The sequence below is a fragment of the Dreissena polymorpha genome, chromosome 13 (genome assembly GCF_020536995.1).
Source record: "Dreissena polymorpha isolate Duluth1 chromosome 13, UMN_Dpol_1.0, whole genome shotgun sequence".
In the NCBI taxonomy this organism is placed as follows: Eukaryota; Metazoa; Mollusca; class Bivalvia; order Myida; family Dreissenidae; genus Dreissena; species Dreissena polymorpha.
In genome coordinates, this window is record NC_068367.1 from 25,926,677 (window position 1) to 25,952,517 (window position 25,841).

Genomic DNA, 25,841 nt, shown 5'->3' on the forward strand with positions numbered 1-25,841 from the left:
GATATCGAAATCGACCGAAGACCGCCGAATGTTTTTCAAATTTTGTTCCGAATTAAAAACCGGTGTAGATGGAGTGGCGGGCGAATCGGACTTTTTCGTATGGCAACAATAGCCATTGATGACGTTTTTCGCAACCTTGCTAAAAAGGTCAAAATTTATCCCAGATTCGGTGATGTAGGTCATGTATTCGTGGTCATAGTGACACCGGCATTCGCGTTCGTAGCTAGTAGCATTCTCGCTAAAGGTGAAGGTCAGAAACCTCTTTGCTAGATGCGGATTCATTCGGTACGCTTCGCCGATCGCCGTCATGGCGCTCGGGTGGCGCGTGACAATCAGACGCAGAAGATCCAACAGAACTTCGTCGTCTGACAGATCGTTCCCTTGAGACGCCATTTTGGATGATTTTGCAGCAACCTTCAATAAATCCGATATAGTTAGACCTATAGTTTAAAGTCTATACCTATTTATTTTAGATCGATTGTTTCGAAAGCCGAAGACTTATTGAAACGCTCTCATGTCCGTTTCCTGGGTAGAACCAGTACTTGGTGATTTCTCTATAGGGGAGGGGATATCTAAAGAACGCTCCCACAGTGGGGATTAGACTGTTTACAGTCCTGCATTATAATTTTATAATTTTTATAGAGATAACTCACTCCTACTTCTTGTACTGTACTTATACTAAACAGAGTTACATTTTCTTATCTGCTTAAAATGCAGGTAATTCAGCCAGAAGAGAAAAGGAGCTTTGATATTGTATTGCAGTACATCTCAAGAAGTAATTATGAAATTAGAAAAGAAAAACAAATTATCAGTCTGTTGACAGACTAAGTGGGGATCGAAACCGTGACCTCCCTGTCGCTAGGTGGACGCTATATCCATTACGCCAGGGCGAACTCTAGATACAGTTTGACCTAAGAATGCAAAATTTAGGGCCGAAGTTTACACAGCGTAAACAAACGGAAGTCTGGTGGAATTTATGCGGCGGTGCAATTTTATTTTGTAGTCATAGTCCCATGAGACAACACAATAATCTCTTCAGAAAATTGTGTATATATACTATTAAGTACACGATATTTTCTTACGTTTTTAAAACAAATTGCACTTGATTAAAATATATTAAAGTTTAACGCATTGCACTTGATTAAAATATATTAAAAAGTTTTACGCAAATTTCGTCTGTATCATTTAATAAGTATATCACAAGAAAATATGCTGCTTAAAATTGCATATTAAAAACTAGAGCAAAATAACATGTTAAAAAAGAAAACAAAAACAGTATTAATGACACGAAAATGCTTTAAATTATTACTACTTAGCAATTAAAAACATCAATTCAGTTGCATGGAAAATTATTACCGAAATCAACAATGGAACTTAAATAATAAATATTCGAACATTTACCTCTCAGATCGGCTGCAAACTGAACTTATATCCACTTTTCCGGCGTCAGATACAGTAGAACAATACCGAAACTTACGACGCGTCAAACGTTAACCTAACTCTAAGGTCAAAAACGCGAACAACTTATTCCCCTACGACAGGATACGTGTAATTTGACAATCAGCTGTTTCCGTCAGCATACAAATGTTGCTGTTTTAAGTCACCATGTGACAGCTTTTGTTTTTATGATCTGTCAGAACGCCGTCTCTGATATATTACTTTACAGTCACTTTCATGTGCGACTAGCGTGAAAGTGGTATTATATTTTAAAGCGCTTCGTATATGCATCGTTTTATGCATGCATTCTAGTATTAACCATAGGACAATGCTTTAAATGTTATCATACATTATATACATATTTCTTTTACTAGTATTTCCGTTAAAGGCATAATTCATGCGTCTTTTTACATCTAAATACACGTTATCGATGTAATTGTAAATGTGTCATCTATTCAATTATTGAAAAAGTAATATGGGTAATCAATATTTGTTTATATTCGAATTTCTAAATAGAAAATTATTAAATAATTATAGAAAAAAGTAAGTTTCTGTGCTCATCAGTATTTTCAGAGAATCTCGCTTTTTTGCCGATAGCATACTTAAATCACACGCGAGTTGTGTATCTTCTGTAAAATGTGCATGTATGGAATATATGGATAATTATATTACTAATGCTAGTTAGCCTTTTAAAATGCACCGATCAAAAGTCAGATGTATAAATCAACACACTAATAACACACAGTTATGAATGTCTATCACCGTGACAGCTCGAATAAAATAATTGATACAAGCGCGTAAGATTATAATATAAACGTCCATGACGTCATATAAACTTGACATAGTAAACTAGTAAATTCACGTCAGTTTGTACTCAATCGGCCTGGCAGATGTCACGGACATTATGAAACATCCGCGAAAATGGGGGAGGGGGTTGCTCCTATCGTAAACGAGGTTTTGATGCTCTCGAAGACGGGTCTGTTCTAGATAACAGTGTTTCTGCTCTCGAAAACAAGTTGATGTTGCTCTCGATAACGGAGTGTTTCTGTTATCGATAACGGACTGTTTCTCTTATCGATAATGGGGTGTTCTCCATCTTAATAATCGAACTTACGATACAGGGACAATCGTAGTAAGATTCATTGCATTGTATGCTACACTCTTTAACACAAACCGTGTTATCAAAGAATAGGAAATTATATTACGAATTTCTAGAGTATGACTAGGTTATTCATGATGCAAACTGGGTAAAATAAGTTCAATCGGGTGTAAGTTGTAAAATGCTACTTATACATAGGGCAGGCAATCTATCAAAATGACAAATCCTGTGTCAAAGATACTGATAACAATAGCTTTTAACAACTCTTTGATATTTCATTCGGGGTCAGACAAGAGGAATCCCTTTCTCCTCTCCTATTTATTTTGTCTTTAAGGCATATACTCATCGTTTGACTATATTTAGTACATATACTGTAGAGTTATTTCTTCACGTAAGTTGCACGTAAAACAAGCGATGTGTTGGTGAAACACTATGTCCCAATATATTTGACCTTTGACCTTGAAGGATGACCTTGACATGTCACCACTCAAAGCTCCATGAGATACACATGCAAGCCAAATATTAAGTTGCTATCTTCAATATTGCAAAAGTGTACAATAAATGAGCGAATTTGACCCATATATTTTACCTTGAAGGATGACCGTGACCTTTCACCACTCAAAGCTCCATGAGATACACATGCATGCCAAATATGAAATTGTTATCTTCAATATTGCAAAAGTTATGGCAAATGTTAAAGTTTGCACAAACAAACAAACAAACAAACAAACAGACAGGGCAAAAAACAATATGTCCCTCACTTTAGTGGTGGGGGACATAAAAACATACGGTTTCGAAGTTTGGGAGGGGGGTCTATAAAAACAATGGTGTCGACAAAATAAATCTCAAATTATGTAAATGTATATTAGATGTCCGTCAAGAAATGCAACCGTCTTAAGTAGGCAAACTTGGCCGTTTCCGATCATGTGCGATGTAAAGAGAGGGCTCTTAAAGTCTGAAATTCGAGTGCAAAATTATTAACTCGCAAAACGGACATATATGAGCTATGTATGGTAAGAGAATACGTTGACTAACATTTATTTAAAACTTTGCTGGGTTAAAGCATTTAATAACCTTATTGACAATTTAGGCTTTAGCTATATATTTCATGGAAACGTTAACTTATCAAACCATTATCAAAACCTCAAACTACAATTTCGTGATCAAAAGGTCTAGTCGTGGTCTGATACAATAAATTATCAATACAATATGATTATTGTGTTAAAATTAAAAAGGATTATGCATTTTGAAAAATCTATTTAATGTGTTGATAAAGATTGCTCAGACAAGTTTTAGACAAAGTGCAAAGTCATAATTCTCATCATTAGACATAGAAACTTGTAGATACAATAAGTTTCGAGAGAAAACATGAAATGCAAAGTGTATATCAGTTACATGGATAAATCAGAATATCACTTCTGTATATGGACGCGTAATCGTGATTTAAGAACGGTTTGTTTATGTTCTCGATAACAGGTTGTCGATGCTTTCAATAACAGAGTGTTTCTGTTCTATATAACGGGTTATTTCTGTCTCGATATTCGCGATAATGGATTGTTATTTTGCTATGGACCTAAAAAAAGTTTGAAAGCCCCCCCCCCCCCCCAACGAATTGGGTCTAGATTCCAACAAATTACTACAGTTAACAGTATACGGTAATACATAATTGCGTTGTGTATACCCTAAAATATATATAGATTTAGACATGTTTTCAGTTAACGACACTCGTCGTGTTATTTTCTTTTTTTTTGACCCTTGTGCAGGAAATGCATTGATATTCAGCAACAAAAACCTCTTATGTTTTAAGATTGGAGACTAGGGGATTATGTTGTCCTGGTTAACAATGATTGTAATGGTGACCAGTAATTTTACTTTTATTTTGAACGGTTTTTTCGCGAAGCATTTGTGTACATGAAGTTATTTGCGTGTTAACATTTTATATCTGCTCATTTGCAGGACCTGACATGGAAGTTGTTTGCTATTTTACGTTTGTTCTTGCTTGGGATGCATGTGGGGCATGAGTTGCACATTTTGCTCAAGCATGCAGTTACTATTTTGGTATAATTTTTAACGCGCAGACAACAAGCACGCTTCAGTCCTATTATGTAAATGAACGACTTTACGAGTTATGTCACTCGAGTGACATATGTTTGAAACGACACTAGGTCAATCATAAATATGTTTTTTTCTTTCATGTGTTCAGCCACATCGAAAGAAACGTTTCTAGAGTAGCCTATGCAGACATTCTTGCGATGCATCTGAAAGTGACTGGAAACATGACAGCTTTGAGATTGGTCACATAATATTGCATTTTATTTATCAATACATGTCAATATTTAACGAAACAAACTACTGGTATATGGAAGTTGCTTTATCACTTACCGGTATTATAAATTATTAATTAAGTTGAAACCTATTTCTATCTCTCACCTAAAACCTCCAAAGGATTAGGAAGTGAGGACGGAATAGAAATACCGGGAGCCTAGACCTGTGTTCAGCTGCAAAGCAGATGGGCAAGACGTGGAGACAGCTGGGGAGACTCGCCCAGAACCGAGACGCCTGGAGAAATCTGGTCGCCGGCCTATATCCGAGGCGGGACAACAAGCAAATATAAGATTATGATCAGATTAACCCTTAAAGCGCTGGAGCTGAATTTTAAAGGCCTTTGCAAACAGTTTGGATCCAGATGAGACGCCACATAACGTGGCGTCTCATCTGGATCCAAACTGTTTGCTATTCTGATAGTATTCTTTGAAAAAAATTCGAAGAAAATGCTAATTTTAGAAATTCAGCAGAAGACATTTTAGCAGACGACAAATTTCCCAGCATGCAAAGGGTTAAACCTATTTAGTTTAGATTAATTGCATTGCAACGGTCTACAATCCGAGTACTGTGTAGAAGAAGAACTTAGTGTGTGCGTGTGTGTGTGGGGGGGGGGGGTCTTAACAAGCTTTTCCACAGTGGAAACGAGCACCAGTGACATCTTGGTCGCTAGACGGACACCATATACACTACACCACAGCAACACACATTTTATGATGCAATGTTTTATTAAAACAAGAGGGTCATGGACATTAAGGCGCTCACTTGCAATTCAAAGGAACTTAATTGTTTTTATGGTTGACATCAGAAGATTAAAGGTAGTTCATAAGTATTTCATTTCATTTGTGTAACAAACTTCTGCTATTTGAACATATTTCCAACACAGACATAAACGGGTATATTAAAACTTTATATTAATTTATGAAGGATAACTCAGTCATGTAGAAGTTGGATGTCTTTCCTGTAAAAGAGGCTGCCTTTAAAATGTTCACAAAGTCTCTGGAGATTATTTATATATCAAATGTAGATACTCAGATTATAGCTACTGACACACCATGTACCTTTGACACAAGTTGAAATATGATTAATATGAAATAGTTCTTGTTGTTTAACTAGGTTTATCACTAAGTGATTTTGTGCAAAACTTATTATAATTATCTTAAGTAATTACTTTATTTGATTTATTTGAGTAATTCAACAATTTGAGTAATCCAATCAAATGATAAATTTGACTTTGGCCATGTTTCTGATTCTATCACCAGCATCATATTCAGTATCATCATCAACGAGAAGCATCATCATCATCAACAAATCATCTACAACATCACACTATCATAGTATTTATTTAATGGTTGTAATCATCTTCAGAAAGAAGTATTACAAGTTTGCACTGTAACCAAAATTATAAGCTGAACTTATATACCCTGTGTCAGCATATATTTTTCAACAGACCGAAACCATTTTGAAACTCATTAAAAAATATCATAAGAATAAAGTTTATGAGCAAGTTTAAAGAAGAAAGCGAAAAATATGTGACTCCACGTGAGTTGCCCAGGTTTTAATATATCCATAGAAGCAAAACTACCCTGGCGGTCATGTTTTTCAACAGATTGGAATGATTAGTGTTATCTTATTTTAGAATAGATATCATAACAATGTTCTGAGCAAGTTTCAAAGTGATAAAACTAAAAGACTTACATACTTTTAGCAAGGTTTCACACTAGTAATACAATGACAACTGCCCTGCCCCCTAGTGGCAATTTTTTCAACGTATTGAAACTATTTTCTACCTCGGTTAAGATATCATTAGATCAAAAGTTCTGACCAATTTAAAATGTGAATTCTAGTTGACAACCCTTTTCTTTAATTTGACCTTGTGACTTTTACCTCACATGACCAAGTTTCAAACTCAGCTGAGATACCGACTACCGGTATTAGAGTTTTCACACGGTTTCTCTATAGCTTTATAACAAAAACAGCCTCGCCTACTGGTGGCAATGTTATTTATAGTGCAAAAACCATTCCGAACTCAGCCCAGGTATCATTAGAAAAATGTCTGTCAATGTTTAATAAAGATTAGACTTAAACTGTGACTTTTCTGGTGTTAAAAAGGTTTAACTATAATCATATAATGAAAACTTCCCCGTCCACCGACGACCATTGGAAAAAAAAAAGAAGACGGTATTCATTTTCAAACTATGCCAAGGTATAAATTTCTGACAAATTTGTATGAAGATTGGATTATATATCTGACTTCTGGAGTGTTAACAATGTTTACTGTAGACATTTAAAGAAAACTGTCATGACCCCTTGGGGCCATGTTCATAACAAACGGAACCATCTTCGAACTCAGACTTTTCCGGCTAAGTTTCATAAATGTAACTACAAACGTGACTTTTTCTTTAATTTGACATAGTGACATATTTTTGGATCTCATGTGACGTAGATACATATTCGGCCAAAATATCAGTGGGCAAAATTTTCTTAACAAATTTTTTATGAACATCGGACAATAAATGTGTTAACAAAGTAAATGTTGACAACCCACGGCGAACGACAGACAAAACGCGACTGCAAGGTCTGTATAAAATCTAAAATTTATAAATATTAATGTGTTGCAAGAAGTTCTGTTCCAGTGTATTGTTTTTTCTTAGTGTTTGACTTGTTGGTATGTGACTGGTGTTTGAAGACTTGAAATCTTTCACAACAATATTCCTTATCATAGATTGATCCACTTTGAGTCTTACCTGCACACATATATATGTTTCTTCACAAAAAATGCATGTATTTGCAAATGCATGTGTTTATAGTCTGATTAGGATACTAGACTCATCTGCAGTTTGCAGCCACGGCACATTGGCTTTTTTCCCTCACACATCTTGATGAATCGTTTTCAACTTATTGTGTGTACTTATATAGTCCAGTTCCAGTAAAAATATACAAGTCTCCCTGGTAATGTGCAATACTCCGACATACATGGTCTAATTCATTTTTCTCGCCTGGCAACAGCTGATTATTGTTGACTGTCATAAACTGGACCTCATGTGTACTATTATCTTCATCTTTCACAGCCACAGCAACTTCACTTGATGGGATTTGACACATTGAAGTGACTATCCATCTGGTACTGCTGGTCAAGCAGTATGACATTCTTATTCTCTCTGTCCAAAACCAGAACCATGGATTCCATCAGAGAGAACACAAACGCTTGTGACATGGCAATCGTCTTAACCACGGTGTACCCTTACACAGTGCTCAGTGTTAAACTTTCCCCAAACCTGACAAGTGGGACAAGTTCTGCACAATTGTTCACTGTTAAGTTGAAATCCAATAGAAAATTTAACCAGGAGTTTTTCAAATATGTTTTAGATGGTTGTAATTTGTCCTTGCATTTCCTGGTGGCTATAAAGGATAGTTCAAACTTGCTTTTGTCACAATTATTCTGTATTGCCTCTTTAAGTTGTTTAAATTCATCATGAAGCTAGATGCATTGGTCAGCATCACTTTTGGAAGAAGCTTGGTTTGGTCAGAGTATCTTTAATTTCCTTCTGTTCAGTGTCTTCTGTTGAGTCATGTCTTGCATGGGCGGCATATATTTTTCGGCGAGTTTCGTGTAATTTGTGTAACTGCTTATTATAATATATTATGAAGTTTGCACTGACTCTTTCTTTCTTTCCGAATAGTTTGGGTAGAAACTGATTTCCTGTCTCGGATATTATACTGTTCGGAAATGTCTGGAAGAAAGGACAAACAACACACACTTCAAATTATATATACACGCAAAACTTAAAATACCTATTTTTGAAGCTTGTGTCATGGGAATGATAACATACTTTGAATAAATCAAAATGAGAATGTTTATACAGTGTATATTTAAGATATAGAAAGACATGGTTTATACACAAATATGCAGTTATTTATATCTAAAACCTTCTATAAAACTAAAACCTAAGGGTTCGTTTCGGGTTACTGGATATTAAATCAATAAGTCACTTACAAAGAACGTTGTGACCAGTTGAGCTAACAAGTCGGCCATGGGCCCTAAGCGCTCACCTTAGACACGTAAGCACTAAACTATGCTGAGCAAGCAAACTTTAGAAGGTAAAAGTAGTAAATGAAACATAAATTGTTCATTTCTAGACACATTAAAGTAATTAGTAGTTATAATTCCTCAGAAAGAAGCAACCTCGACTCGTGTAAAAAGGTTGCAGTTTAGCCAACATTACTAGCTAAACTAATACATCTTGTGGCAGCCATATTTTAAAACAGAAAAAAACATATTGGAACTCAATTGAACTGTCATTAAAAAAATCTTTCTGAGCAAGTTTCATAAAGATTTTGGAAACAAAGTGACTTCAAGAGACTTAACTAGGTTTCAATATGCCATACAAGACAAGGATATCAGTAAAACTGATGGATGCTCCCCAATGATGCTTTGTCGATATATGGTTTAATTGTGTGGAAAAAAGTGTGACCTTGAAAAAATCAAGTATTAGCCTCAGTGACCTTGACCTTGACCCCAGTGACCTCAAACCTCATCAAAAATGTAGAGGTCCAAGCAAGGTACCTACATCCCAAATATATAAGAGATCTATCAAATATTGAAGGCGCTATGAGAAACTGTAACCAAAGTGTGACCTTGAGAAAATCTATATTTAAGCTCTGTGACTTTGACCTTGAACCCAGTGATCTCAAACCTTATCAAAAGGTAGAGATCCATGTAAGGTACCTACATGCCAAATATGTAAGAGATCGGTAAAATATTGAAGGTGCTATGAGAAACTGTAACAAAATTGTGACAGAAAAATCTATTTTTAGGCTTGGTGACCTTGACCTTGACCCCAATTACCTCAAACCTCATCAAAAGGTAGAGGTCCATGCAAGGTACCTACATGCCAAATATGTAAGAGAACGGTAAAATATGGAAGGCGCTATGAGAAACTGTAACAAAATTGTGACAGAAAAATCTATTTTTAGCCTCAGTGACATTGACCTTGACCCCAGTGACCTCAAACCTCATCAAAATTTAGAGGTCCATGCAAGGTACCTACATGCCAAATATGCAAGAGAACGGTAAAATATGAAAGGCGCTTAGAGAAACTGTAACAAAATTGTGACAGAAAAATCTATTATTAGCCTCGGTAACGTTGACCTTGACCCCAGTTACCTCAAACCTCATCAAAAGGTAGAGGTCCATGCAAGGTACCTACATGCCAGATATGTAAGAGAACGGTAAAATATTGAAGGCGCTATGAGAAACTGTAACAAAATTGTGACAGAAAAATCTATTACTAGCCTCAGTGACCTTGACCCCAGTTACCTCAAACCTCATCGAAAGGTAGAGGTCCATGAAAGGTACCTACATGCCAAATATGTAAGAGAACGGAACAATATTGAAGGTGCTATGAGAAACTGTAACAAAATTGTGACGGAAAAATCTGTTATTAGCCTCAGTGACCTTTACCCCAGTTACCTCAAACGTCATCAAAAGGTAGAGGTCCATGCAAGGTACCTACATGGCAAATATGTAAGAGTACGGTAAAATATGGAAGGCGCTATGAGAAACTGTAACAAAATTGTGACAGAAAAATCTATTTTTGGCCTCGGTGACCTTGACCCCAGTGACCTCAAGCATCATCAAAAGGTAGAGGTCTATGCAAGGTACCTATATGCCAAATATGTAAGAGATCGGTAATATATTGAAGGCGCTATGAGAAACAGTAACAAAAGTGTGACGGATGGAAGTAAGGAACCCCAAACTGGCAACTATATGCTCCCCATATATATATATGGAGTATAAAAAACATGTTTTTCAACAGTCAGGAACCATTTTCATCTTGGCCCAGATATCTACAGAACAAATATTCTGTGCCAGTTCCATGATCATTTGACATGACCTGTGACTTCAAGAGTGTTAAAAAGCTTTTTTCATTTGACTTGTAGTGCTTTATATATAGTTCCTTACATGACATGACAAGTTTCAAACTCGTCTAAGATAACATTTGCAAAAATCTATTGACCAAGTCTGAAGATTTTACACTAGGGTGGAAAATATGTTTCACTATTGCCATATAATGGAAAATGACCAACCCATAGCCGTATTTTTTTTCAACAGACTGGAAGCGTTTTCAAACTCTGCCCAGGTATCATAAATGTTCTGACCAAGTTTAATGAAGATTGGACTTAATTTTGACTTCCAGAGTCTTAACTAGATTCAACTATAGCCATATTATGTGTTTAACCCTTTCCCCTATATGAAACAAAGTGAAAATGGCTTTTGCAACCGGCATAAAACCAGAATGGCCTGCGAGTAACTCGTAGTCTGTTCAGGTTTTATGCTGTTTGCTGCACATCAGTATCTTGGGGTTGGAAATGAAGCCTTTAAAACTTTAATTTAGTAAGAAAGGTCTTTAATTAAATTTAAATTTAAACAAATGCGTAAAAATATGTATTCAAGTGTTTAAAGGTTTAAACAAACAAAAAATATTATCCCACTCAGCAGGTAGAACAAATGTTGTGAGAAAGGTTCATGAATATTGGAGCATAAATGTAACTTCTAGAGTGTTAACAAGGTTTTACTATAGCCAGACAATAAAACGAGTACCACCTCTTGGCGGCCATGTTTTTCAACACACTGGAACCATTTTTGGACTTATCATGTTACTTCTAGAGTGTCAACAAAGTATTGCAAAAGCCATGTCAGGTAAACTGCCCATTTCATTTGAACTATCAAGTTTTGTTTACCTCTTGTGACTAATGCTTCAAACTCAGTCTAGTTATCATTGGGACAAATCTTCTGACCAAGTTTAACACTTTCAGTGCGGGAATCGAAATTTGAAGGCCTTTGCAAACAGTTTGGATCCAGATGAGACGCCACAAAACGTGGCGTCTCATCAGGATCCAAACTGTTTGCTATTCTGATAATATTCTTTGAAAAAAATCGAAGAAAATGCTAATTTTAGAAATTCAGCAAACAACATTTTAGCAGACGACAAATTTCCCAGCATGCAAAGGGTTAATAAAGATCAGACAATAAATGTGACCTTTAGTTTGTTAGCAAGGTAAATATTGATGATGCACAATGCAATTCATGCCAGACAAAAGGCAATCATAAAAGCTCATCATGAAAACGTTGAGCTTAAGTGAGCTAAAAAAATGTAAAAGATTCTGAATTTAATTATGAAACGATATGCATTGCCCATGCCTGCAAACTGATTGACATGTGACACTGCACATTTGTAAGAAATTAACAACAATGTTGGCATTGTGTAAGAGGCAGTGAAATACAAGTTGCGGTCTTCAAAAAAAGCATTCTGAGCATGTTAATTATGAGGAAATTTCATACAAACAACTGGTTTTATTGTTTTACTTGAAAGAACAATTTAAGTCAAATTAAGGATATTAACAGAGCTGTTTATAATATTACTGCTGTATGCATACAAAGAGCTGTTTATAATATTACTGCTATATGTATACAAAGAGCTGTTTATAATATTGCTGCTATATGCAAACAAGGAAGTACAATTTTACAAGATCCTGGTAAGCTTTAAATAATCATTTGATCCACGACATACACTTCTTTTGTAAATTTTACACATCAGATCCTGATTTGATCGAAAATGAATTTCACGCTTATTGTGACAGTGACCTTGACCTTTGTACTAATGACCCCAATTTCCATATGGATCATCTACTGTCTAAGGCCAATGCACATGTGAAGTATCAAGCCTATCGGTCAAAATGGATCATGATCAGATGAAAAAAAGAAACATACCTGATCCACTTGAAACATTAGACCCACATCCGATCCTTTTAAATAAATCTCAGATCCTCAAAACACTAAAAACTAAACTTAAAACTAACAAGAGTGCCAAACTGTCACAAGATACGCTCGTTTGAAGGTTTTGGACAAGTTGATAACTTTACCATTTGAGTGGCACAATGATATATTTTTGAAAATTAAGCAACACATGCTTGAAATGCACCAAGTGACCTCTTGACCTAGTTTTTGACCCGGCATTACCCACAATTGAACTCTACCGAGATATCATCTAGACACAACTTCTGACCAAATTTGGTGAAAATCAAATTAAAACTACTTCAATTTGAGAGCAGACACCATGCTAAATCCTTGAAATGCACTAAGCGACCTGGTGACCTAGTTTTTGACCCATATTTGAACTTGACCTAGATATCATCAACTTCTGACCAAATTTGGTGAAGATCGGATGAAAACTACTTCAATTAGAGAGTTGACACCATGCTATTCTTAGGGTTAGGGTTGCACCAAGTGACCCCATGACCTAGTTTTTGACTCGGCATGACCCATATTCAAACTTGACCTAGAAATTGTCTAGGTACAACTTCTTATCAAGTTTGGTGAAGATCGGATGAAAACTATTTGAATAAGAGAGTGGACACTGCTGTTGACGCTGATCGCCCACCAAGGGTGAAACTATAATACGTCCCGTTTTCAATGGGCGTATCAAAACCCATCAGATTATAATTTGCTAATGAATTTTAATAATCAATTCATCTTCATGCGATCCTCATTAGATCAACATAAGATTCACAATTGATCAACCTCAGATCCTCAACTAATGAATAACAAATCTTAAAATGATAAAGCTCCGATTCAAAAATGATTAATATCAGATCCTCCTTTTATCAATCTGAGGTCCTTAAATAATCAACATGAGAACCTTATTTGATCAACCTTCAATGCTTCTTTCATCAACCTTACCTAGGTCTTGAACATCAGAATTTCAATAGATCCCCATTAAATTTGCAGATATGCAAATTATCAACATCAGATCCTCAAATGATCCTTCAAATTAACATAAGATCTAAAATACTTAAACCTCAAGCCCTCATTTCAACACTGTTGTAAAATAGTTCTTGCAGAGATAAGCAAACACTAACTACAGTCGAAACCCGATGGCTCGAACTCGTCAGGACCGGCAACAAAAGTTCGAGCCATCCGGAATTCGAGCCATCCGATTTCTAATAACAAGTCCGCAGTACACTTTCACTTCCAGTTGAAGAGTAAACATATTGCTTAAATTAAAAAGAACCAAATATATACTTATTATTTTTATTTACCAATATTTTAAAATAGTAACAAATACAATCAAACAAATATCATATAGTAAATCATATCAGCACGTTTTAACGTAAAAATTTTCTGGTAACACAGTACTAAGGAACAAAACATGCATCAGCGCTATATACACATCATTTACATATGAGACAGTACAACATTTATTGATTTTTTTAAATATTTTTGAAGAATAACATTATGTCAGTCTGTGTTTTGGACTTGGACTTGATGTTGCGTTCCTTAGCTGTCGTCAAGAAACGAAGCTTTCTATGACTTTCAGTTGATATTGAATATGCTGTGAGTTTTCACACTCCTTGAGATAATTTCTGATTGCATTAATTAATAGAAAATGTAATCTTTTACTCAAATCAATTAACCCTTAAGTCGATGACATGTTTGCAACTGGTGTTAAATCAATTACTGAGTGCCTTTTACAAGTGGTCCTAATCGATTAACAGTTTATGCGAGCCGAAGCGAGTTCGAGCCATCCGAACAAAAGAACGTGTGAAAATTGTCACCGGGACTGTTAAAACAGTTCGAGCCATCCGATAATTCGAGCCTCGCGAATTCAAGCCATCCAACAAAATTTTATATCAATATAGAGCAATACAACATCGGTGCTTTGATGAGAGTTCGAGCCAACCGGAAATTCCAGCCAAGCGAGTTCGAGCCATCGGGTTTCGACTGTATTTTTTAATTGAAAATGTTTAGTGTACATTTATAATTGATACACATATATTACAAAATTTAAATATAAATTATTTTTAAATATTCAGATTAATACAATGGAAAATTTATATTGTGCTTTAACATAAATTTCATGCAAGTGTGTTGAAATATGTGAATTAAGCCAACTGTTCTTAAGAAAAGAAAAGAACAATTTGGAGCCAGATTGCAGTGCTGAAATATTCTGATGCAAAAACAAACAACAAACTCATATATTTACAATATGTAATTTATTTTGAAAGTGCATATTAATATGAACATGATAACAACTACAAGAAATAAATGAGCTAAAATACAACATTCAAGTATTCACATATACATAGATACATCGATAAACTGCTGATAAAAAATAATGTACACTACAAAGGCGTTTATCTACACATAAAATTATAATGATGTCAATTGCAATTTTTACAGACCACATGAAAACAACATCGAAACAGCAGGTCAAACATGGCAAATCCGACAGACGGTAAAAACAGTTGATAAAAGGATGACCAATGCAAAGCAAAATACAATAACCTTGAATCTAGATGAAGGCTAGAAAAAAACAACAGATCCTTTTATATCTTGATCTGAAAATCCAGTCCTAAGGCTAAAGATCTCTTAATACTGGAAAATTCAAACCATTTAGCTACAAATCTGAAAAAGATGTGAAAATCAGATCCTTAGACAACAGATCTGACCATGATGTGAAAATTGGATCCTTTGAAAACAATCTGACCTATCTTACTAAACATCAGATCCTGTGGTCAGACGCTTACAATAGTAACCAAATCTGAACACAACGGAAGAAATCAGATCTATAAGATAGTGGTATATACCATACCAAGCAACCAAGCACACCAAGAGACATTCAATTTCATAAAATGAATAGCGTTCAAGAAAAACTGGGTTCCTTCAATGTGCCTACAGTGTCGTCCCTGATTAGCCTAGTGTCGTCCCTGATTAGCCTAGTGTCGTCCCTGATTAGCTTAGTGTCGTCCCTGATTAGCCTTTGCAATTCCCAAAGGTTTATCAGGGACGATACTATCTTTTTTAATGGAATTTTTAGTTTTAAGGGAGTCCCTTCTAAATGAAAATCCATTCAAGAGAGAAAGTGTGGTACATGATTAGCCTGTGTGGATTGCACAGGCTTATCTTGGACAACACTTTAAGCACATGAATTCAGTCCAGTTTCCCCAGAACAAGTCTCAGATATACACATCAAGATACAACAATATGATCAAGATATAACAAAAGCATCTTGTAAGTCAATGTCAATAACTGTAAGTGAGGAAAATGACTTTTTCATAAAAACATATAACACATTATATTGCTAAAAAGAATGTTTTCTTTTCTCACTTTTGAGACAACTACTTGATTATATGTTAAAGATTATATATTTCAAAAAAAGCTCTCGAGTCTGATTCCTGGGTAGAAGCAGTCCTTGGTGTCTCTGGGGGAAATCTAAAGAACATTTTCAAGTTTTCTTTCTTAAAAAAAAGAAACTTCACACAAGTAAAGAATGACTTGTTATACAGTGTTAAATAAATCAGTGGACAAACATATACACAACACAGTTTGCAAATGGTCTTAACCCATTACCACTTAGATACACATGTTCAAGCATTTGTAGTCCCTTAGAAAGTTACATTTAATTTAAGAACTTTCTTACTAGATTCAAATGTTAAAGTCTTCATTTCCAACCCTTAGATACTGATGAGAAGCAGACTGCGACTCAGTCACAGGCTGTTCTGGTTTTACGCTGTTTGCACATAGCCATTTTCACCTTGCTTCTGCGTGGGAAAGGGTTCAATGGTTTCTTCTTTGCAATAATATAAAACAGAGTAACATTGCCAGGCAGCTAGGATCTTCTTTGCAAAAATATAAAACAGAGTAACATTGCCAGGCAGCTAGGATCTTCTTTGCAAAAATATAAAACTGAGTATTATTGCCAGGCAGCTATAGGATGAGGTTCAGACACAATCTCAAATAAATGTGGGTCTTTTTGCCATCTTTATAAATTTTTGCAAAATATTGTGTATGATAAATTTATTACAGCAGATTCCTTTTAACTCATTTGTGTGTGTTTTGTTTGACATTTTGCACATTGCTAAAGGTGAAACACTCTAAATGGCTTAAACACAAACAAATCACAAGTAACTCCCCTTGGTGAAATATGTAAGAAGGAAAGTAATGCCAAGTTTTAGTGTTTAGAACTACTGAAAATGCTCAATCAAAATAGACATAAAAGTTGAAAAAATCCAGTCCTATTATTTATTCCTTTCTATGTGAGGAATAATACTATAAGGTTTATTAAAAAGTTTTTCTTATCATATCTCATGTATATGTTTAAAATAAAGAACATATAATATAGTATAGTACATATGATATTATCCACAAGTTTAAAAAGGACCTTTCTTACTAAATAAACTAGTGAATAACAATTGCCAGTGAGTTCAAATAACATTATTTTCAGAAGTTAGAAAATGTTTTATTACAATTTTATTTTTTATTATCATTTTTTAAATCACCATAATCCAGCTTATGCATTTATATGAAAAAATCTACAAATAAAACCTTGTTTGATTGAAACCTTATTTGATTGCTTACAGAAAATATGCCTTAACTGGATATTAAGTACCCGAAAATATGTGTATTAAAAAATAAATAAAAACAAAATATACATGATTAAAAAGTGTGTACAATAATGCATAACATACTTTTTTGGGGTTATAACAAGATGTATAATAAGTAGTATATATTCCTACTTTCTACATTATATTCTTAAAACGTTCTGATAGGAACTTTTTTTCCAGTTTATATAATACAGAAATATACCTGACTATGCATGTATAATGTAAAAATCAAATTTAAGTCCACAGCAATTTATATTGATGATAAAACAATCCACATAATGTGTGCAAAAGTTGAAAACCTCAGTTGTTCAGCTGAAATACATAACAAACACGCATTTCAAAAGCACAGTCTCCTTGACAATAATCAGGCAAGGAAAAGGCAAAAATAAGGACAGATGGTATTACTGAGCATGAGCTAAAATGACACTAAGGTAACTTGCAATACAGCATGAACAGCACTAATGTAATGCAGATCAATCTACAAAATTTCCATACCGGTATACTGATTTCTACCAGAATTTTGGTCAATTCAAATTATGCAGTTAATTGCACACAGAAACAATCATTCCTTGCATGGTACATGGTGACAGTTTGACAAAATTATATTTGTCTTTTCTTAACACATATTCTAAAAGTAAAAACAAGGGACAAAATTGTCACAAAACCAGGTTTTCATTGTGAAAAAAAATCTGATAAAGGGAGACAACTCAAAATAAACTTTTGAAATGAACAAAAAAAATTACCCCCCTTTGTAAGTTTGTTTTAAAATAAATCTATTTTTAGTCGTGGCGACCTTGACATTGGAGATATTGACGTGATTCTTTCGTGCGACACACCGTCCCATGATGGTGAACAAATGTGCCAAATGATTTTAAAATATCATAATGAATGACATAGTTATAGCCCAGACAAGCTCATTTATGGCTATTTTTTACCTTTGAACTCAAAGTGTGACCTTGGAGATATTGACGTAATTTTTTCGCGCGACACACCGCCTAATGATGGTTAACAAATGTGCCAAATGATTTTAAAATCTCACAATGAACGACAAAGTTATGGCCCGGACAAGCTTGTTCCGCCCGCCCGCCAGCCCGCCAGCCAGCCAGCCAGCCCGCCCGCATTCGCCAATCTAATAACCAGTTTTTTCCTTCGGAAAACCTGGTTAATATAGTAGTCATAATGAACTGAAATAACACCAAAGACGTACAAACATACCATAAATACTGTTTTGAAAGCAAGCGCTATATAAAGGGTCTCTAAGGTACCTAATTGGTTTATAAACAGAATGGATGTATGGATACCAGAACACAAGAAGTATACAAATGGTTAAAAGATCAACAATTCATTACAAACTAGTACCAGATTCATATTTTATGCCAGCAAAAACTAAGACAGATGGCTGGCTATACAATATCAAAGGCTGGGATATTTTCAAAGATAAAAAAGTTGTCTTTCATATATTTGAATCAACAATTCAGTATGTAATTGTTCACTTTGCAAAGACAGAACAATTTTTTATTAAAATGAATGGGCCTTTGTGAGACTTTAACGTAAAAAAAATAAAATAATACACTGGAAAATCTCAATACTTCTCAAATTTATTTTTTCTTATAATTTTTCTTGCAACAGAATCTGAATTTCAAATAAATATTTAAAAAGAAACATAACCAGTTTCAGCAAAATATACAAATAACTTAGTCAGATATGCATACAAACTATATAAACTATATCCACAATAATCATAATTATAATGCAAATTTTAAAGGACACTCATTTTATTCTTCTTTGGATTCAGACATACATTTATGGCATTGCAAGAAGCAATCCAAACCATATAATAAATCTTAAAAGATTTAAAAACACTTGTGAAGATTGTGTAATTTGCCAAATAACCAACATTTTTATTTGCATATACACGTACTCCAGCTATATTGCAATTAGGCCATGAGATTTGTCTTTTCCCAACAAAAAAGTAAATTCGAGAAAACATTTTCTATGAGTTGGAATATAAGATTATTGAAACATGGGACAAGCCACTGATGAAGTAAACAGATTATGTTCCTGCTAATTTTTAAACGCTCATGGCCTTATATTTTCTGGATAACATTTAATCCAAAGATTTACGCACACACAAAAACCGTGCTCTGTGAAAAGGGGGTTTAATGCCTGCACAGGCTAATCAGCAGCGACACTTTCCACTATTATGATATTTTCTGTTTAAAGAAAGTATCTTCTTAGCAAAAATCCAGTTTAGGCGGAAACTGATGTCTCTGATTAGCCTGTGCAGACTGCATTTAACCCTTTCAGTGCGGGAACCGAATTTTAAAGGCCTTTGCAAACAGTTTGGATCCAGATGAGACGCCACAGAACGTGGCGTCTCATCAGGATCCAAACTGTTTGCTATTCTGATAGTATTCTTTGAAAAAAATCGAAGAAAATGCTAATTTCAGAAATTCAGCAGACGACATTTTAGCAAACGACAAATTTCCCAGCATGCAAAGGGTTAACCCCCGTTTCACAGAGCATGGCCCAATTAAACATTTCATAAAGGCATTGACATTTTGCTCACCAATGTAAATTATCAACGTGCATGAAACTACCAATATTGTTACTGCAGCAGCCAACATGATTACCGGTAATAGTTAACCCTTTACCACTTGGAAAATGTATTTTAAACAAGGGCTGTTTGTAAAACATGCATGCCCCCCATATGGGCTGTCTATTGTAGTGGCAGCCATTGTGTGAGTACGATTTTTGTCACTGTGACCTTGACCTTTGACCTAGTGACCTGAAAATCAATAGGGGTCATCTGCGAGTCACGATCAATGTACCTATGAAGTGTCATGATCCTAGGCAAAAGCGTTCTTGAGTTATCATCCGAAAATCATTTTACTTTTTCGGGTCACTGTGACCTTGACCTTTGACCTTGTGACCTCAAAATCAATAGGGGTCATCTGCTAGTCATGATCAATCTACCTATGAAGTTTCATGATCCTAGGCGTATGCGTTCTTGAGTTATCATCCGAAAACCATTTTACTATTTCAGGTCACCGTGACCTTGACCTTTGACCTAGTGACCTCAAAAACAATAGGGGTCATCTGCAAGTCATGATCAATCTACCCATGAAGTTTCATGATCCTAGTAGGCGTATGCCTTCTTGAGTTATCATCCGGAAACCATTTTACTATTTCGGGTCACCTTGACCTTTGACCTAGTGACCAAAAAAATTGATAGGGGTCATCTGCGAGTCATGATCAATCTACCCATGAAGTTTCATGATCCTAGGCGTATGCGTTATTGAGTTATCATCCGGAAACCATTTTACAATTTCGGGTCACCTTGACCTTTGACCTAGTGACCTCAAAATCAATAGGGGTCATCTGCGAGTCATGATCAATCTACCCATGAAGTTTCATGATCCTAAGCGTATGCGTTCTTGAGTTATCATCCGGAAACCATTTTACTATTTCGGGTCACCGTGACCTTGACCTTTGACCTAGTGACCTCAAAATCAATAGGGGTCATCTGCGAGTCATGATCAATGTACCTATGAAGTTTCATGATCCTAGCCCCAAGCGTTCTTGAGTTATCATACGACAACCACCTGGTGGACGGACCGACCGACCGACCTACCGACCGACCGACCGACCGACATGAGCAAAGCAATATACCCCCTCTTCTTCGAAGGGGGGCATAAATATTTGTAGTCCCTTAGTAAGTAAAATTAAATTAAATACCTTTCTTACAAAATTCAAGTTTTAAAGGCTTCATTTCCACTCCTAAGATACTGATGAGCAGCAAACAGCATAAAACCTGAACAGGCTGTGAGTTTCTCACAGGCTGTTCTGGTCTTATGCTGTATGCACATAGCCATTTTCACTTTGCTTCTGAGTGGGAAAGCGTTGAATTGCTATATCTTAATGTAGCAATGTTAAACTTATACAACAGTTTAACACTGAACCTGAAATAAATATCCTCTCATAGCACAGTTTAATGTTGAGGTTAGAAAATAAAAATTAAAAATCGTCAATATCAATGAAGAAAAACCTGAACACCTTCTACGATGTTTGGATGTTGTGGTCCTATTGAATTTTCTTTTCTGTATAGTTTTGAATATAAAATACGTTACAAATTCAAACTATTCATTCAATTGTCCAAACCATTGATGCCTAAACTTTACAAAATTGTACATTTTCGTTTCTTCGTCTTTTTTCCTTTCTGTCCGTTGCTCTGTTGACTGGCCTTCATTTTACGCGAGCGGATCTCGCGCATTAGATCGTAAAATACCTGAAAACACAAATATATGCTATACTTTATCATACATTGTTTAACTTACATTTCCAATCCTGCACATTAGAAAAATATTGCGTTTGAATATGATTTGTAATTCCTTCAGAAACAAATATACCTAGAAATGTGTCATAGACACTGATGCACCCACTACATAATTTTGGACACAGATAAATCTACTATATCAGGGTGCAGAATCAACATAGTTTTTAGGCGTTTAAAAACGGGCTGGAAAGAATGTAAAACTGATATCTTAAGATTTAAAAATAAATCCTAGAATGCGTCTGAAAACGGTGGCAGAATTTCACGTTGCATGAAGCATAACCTTTCAAATGAATTCTGTCCAAGAACACAGGCTTATTAAATAAAGTAATTCTGATGTATTTCACATTGACATAATCAGCATAAAACTGTCTTTAATGCACTAGTTTTAAAGAATTTTTTTTTGACAAGTTTTTTGAAATACCGCACCACTTACCGTTGTGTTAACATCCATTAACCCTTTCAGTGCGGGAACCGAATTTTGAAGGCCTTTGCAAACAGTTTGGATCCAGATGAGACGCCACAGAACGTGGCGTCTCATCAGGATCCAAACCGTTTGCTATTCTGATAGTATTCTTTGAAAAAAATCGAAGAAAATGCTAATTTTAGAAATTCAGCAGACGACATTTTAGCAGACTACAAATTTCCCAGCATGCAAAGGGTAAAAGTTAAAAGGGGGAACCCCACGAAGTCAAGTGATACTGCACCCTGATATATTCTACATAATTCACAATTCAGCCAAAACTCTTTGCAGCCCAAATGCCTTTCTTAATGACCATGTACACATTAAGGTTATTGAACTTAAATTTTTGTTTAGTTTCTGTCAAGTACTCATGTGGCTTGTCTAGTACAATTTTGTTCTGTGTATCACAGTTTGGCAAAGGATTCATTGCATAAATAAAGGACTGCATTGTATAATAATGTTTCTTTTCGGCTGGTGGAGCTGAAATTTCACAAAGATATCAACAATAAAGAAGAAACCGATAAATACATGAATTTTTCATGTATTCAAATCTAAAATGATTTGATAGAATGAATTTTGCCAGAAGCAGAGTAAAACGTTATATCACAATTTCGTACTTTCTACAATTAATAATCATTAACTTGTTGAGAATACAATTTGTAGGGGTTGATACATATTTAAAAAGAAGGCATCAAACAAAGCAAATATTTTTTGAGTTGAATGGCAAAGAGACGGAAAAATGTGAGGGATAAAAAGCGAGCATACAATAATTCAAACAACATGATATCATTTATCGCACTTTAAAATTATACATTGCTTATTATCGTAACAAAATACAAACTTAACTGAAATCATATTGCATTTATAATAAATAATTGCATGGAGCATTTTTAACTTTAAATGTTATCTATTAAATAGTAAGAGTATGATTTGAAGTAAATGCAAAAGGGTAGGTGGGTGCATTGCAATTCATTGATATCACTTTACTGAGGATACATGGGCATGGGCTAAAATGAGGTATAAAACCTGTAACAAATGCCACAAAGTTTTAACCATTCGAAAAAAAACACCGTAAACAAATCAAATCACTCTCCTTCAAAGTTCACAGCATCGTTATTCCTTAGTAGAAGATTTGATGAATGTTTTTTTCTGGCATAAAAAGACAGTTTCACAACAGGAAAGAGATATGGAAATGTAATTATCATATATCTCTTCTAAACACTATTGTCCTTGGATTCTTGTTTACGCTATTTCTTGAAGACAAAATTAGATATTTATACATTTATTTCTAGGATATGTATACATGAGTGCATTAAATTTAATACATTTATTTACAAATTATAATTTTATTTCTAGGATATGTATACAGTACTTCATTACATTTATTACATGTATGTATACTTTTATTTCTATAAATCAATGTGTTTTTAAAGTTTGGGAACGTACAAGGTTCATCAGAAAGGCACTATGAACAGGCAAATACATAGGAAAGTGCTTTGTATATGCTTGGTAAAGTAGTTTGTAAATGCTCAGCCAAGTACTGGTCTATTTCATGGGAGAATTTTTCTATGAAATTGTGGCAACATTTATTATGGGATATGTTTGTTGAACATTCATTTTTTGGAAGCATCGTTATACCAGCATGTGCATCATGCAATCGGGTGAAAATAAAAGGGTCTCACCATCTTGTTTGTGTTTGTTTTTGTTCCAGAATGTTAAGTCCATTGGCATAACCTTTATTTTTATTTTGTTAACTTATGCAGGATTATTAACTCCCTTTCATTTTCAGCTCGACTTTAGATCAGTTTATTTTTTCGGTGAATTTAATACTTCTCCGCTTTCCTGCTTGCTTTAGATAAATTATGGGAAAAAGTATACCCTTTTGATCTGGTAGAAAATTAACTTGACAACAAAATGAATTACACATTTTATTATTATTTCTTATATGACATGATAACATTTTTTAATGATTTTATATTTATATGAACAAGCTACATGTAATTTAGCTTCATTTTTCTAACAAAAACCAGAAAAAAAAAGCAAGGTTGTATAAATGAATTATTTACATATATGACTGAAGAAAAATGAGTAATATTTGTTTGATGGCGTGAACAATAAAATTGATAAAATGATTGATTTTATTACACATTTATTATGACAATGACTGTATTAAGCTAGAACTAAACCCACTACACTTGATGAAAAACTGGATGAAATTTATAAAATGATTGATTTTGTTACAAATTTATTATGACAATGTATTAAGCTAGGACTAAAACCCCTCTACACTTAATTTTTACATAATGAATTTCCATTTTAACAAAGACTTTACTCATTATCTGAATACAGTGCACATTATGTTACAGTCTGTTATCATTTGTCAGTTTAACCCTTTCCCACTCATAAGCAAAGTAAAAATGGCTATGTGCATACAGCATAAAACCTGGGCCCGTATTCACCAACCAATTCTTAGACTCAAGTCTGAGAATAAAGAAAATTCTTTATATTAGAATATTCAAGAATTTCTTGAATTTTGAGTCAAACTCTGCGGTAAACATCTCTATCTATATTATTCTGTATATAGAACATTTTGTTAATGACATAATCAGCAGTGAAGGCCTGTATATATTCAAACACTGAACACATTTTTCTTGGTTCTAAGTCTATTCTTTATTCTTAAATCTAAGAATTGGTTGGTGAATACGGGCCCAGAACAGCCTGCGAGTTACTCGCAGTACTCGCAGTCTGTTCAGGTTTCATGATGTTTGCTGCTCATCAGTATCTAAGGGTTGGAAATGGAGCCTTTAAAACTTGAATTAAGTAGGCAAGGTATTTAATTGAATGTAAATTTCTTAAGGACTACAAGTGCGTCAAAATACATATCTAAGTGGTAAAGGGTTAAAAGAACTATGTAAAGCAAACAGATACAAGATCAATTAGCCCGGTCACGCCCTTGTCATAGGTAAGACACCAAAAAGATGATAAATTTATTTAATATTACATTTATTTACTGCTTTGCATCACTGTATAGCTATTATAAGACTTTGTTTTCTTTGCATTCCTAATTTTGGTCATTTTTAATGAAATCATAAAACAATGCAGCAGCCATTTTTGGGTTCCTCGCTTTCATTTCCCGTCTTATGAATTCTTTCGATTTTCACTGAACTTTTACCCGACAACGTCGAGCGTTTGTTCATTTTCATCGCACGCATTGACCTCATAAGATCATAGAACGCCTGAAATGAAAATGGTTCAGCAATGCAGATGTTAGAAAAAGGATGGATTTTTAAACAAGAGCACCGCATAACGGGTGCCACGCTCGGCTGCAGGTGCAGTTTTGAATAGATGAAAACTTGTCAGAATTTTCTTTTTTTATATATTTTTTTTTTTTGAGGTCACAGTGACCTTGACCTTTGATCTAGTGACCCAAAAATGGGTGTGGCATGCAGAACTCATCAAGGTGCAGCTAAATATGAAGTTTCAAAGTTGTAGGTTGAAGCACTTTGAATTTAGAGCCAATGTTCAAAACCTTGACAAAAAGTTAAGGTTTTAGCATGACGCGGAAGGTGGACACGACGACGGACACGTCGCGAGGAGCTGGCTATGACAATACCTCGGGTAAAAATTGGCATTAAATGACATGATAGCCAATGAAAAGCCCTTTTGATGAAGCTTGGAAGCTTGCAAAAAAAATTAATGGTTAAGGCGTAGCTACGAAAAATGCACTAATAAAAATTGAA

At 34.8% G+C, this 25,841-nt stretch overlaps 2 protein-coding genes across 21 annotated transcripts in view; one reads left to right on the forward strand and one right to left on the reverse strand.

The window, feature by feature from the left end:
- The window catches only part of LOC127854951 (ras-related protein Ral-A-like), a 226,443-nt gene that overhangs the window by 160,986 nt on the left and 39,616 nt on the right, over positions 1-25,841 (reverse strand). The window contains exons 5-6 of one of the 12 annotated variants that reach the window (XR_008037244.1): positions 20,666-21,593; positions 17,605-20,238 (exon numbers count right to left, since the gene is read on the reverse strand). The exons of 1 other annotated variant lie outside the window; for it this stretch is intronic. Coding sequence is in view for 2 of the 11 variants with exons in the window: in XM_052390151.1 (XP_052246111.1) it covers positions 25,188-25,337 (150 nt within the window). In the remaining 9 variants the exon portion in view is untranslated. Of the gene's footprint in view, positions 1-16,990; positions 21,594-24,016; positions 25,338-25,841 lie in introns of those variants that run through there. 10 more of the 12 variants (XR_008037246.1, XR_008037245.1, XR_008037242.1 and 7 more) reach the window with 10 other exon arrangements.
- LOC127854948 (transformer-2 protein homolog alpha-like) overlaps positions 1-25,841 on the forward strand; it is a 191,774-nt gene that overhangs the window by 107,604 nt on the left and 58,329 nt on the right. The gene's annotated exons all lie outside the window — the stretch shown is intronic.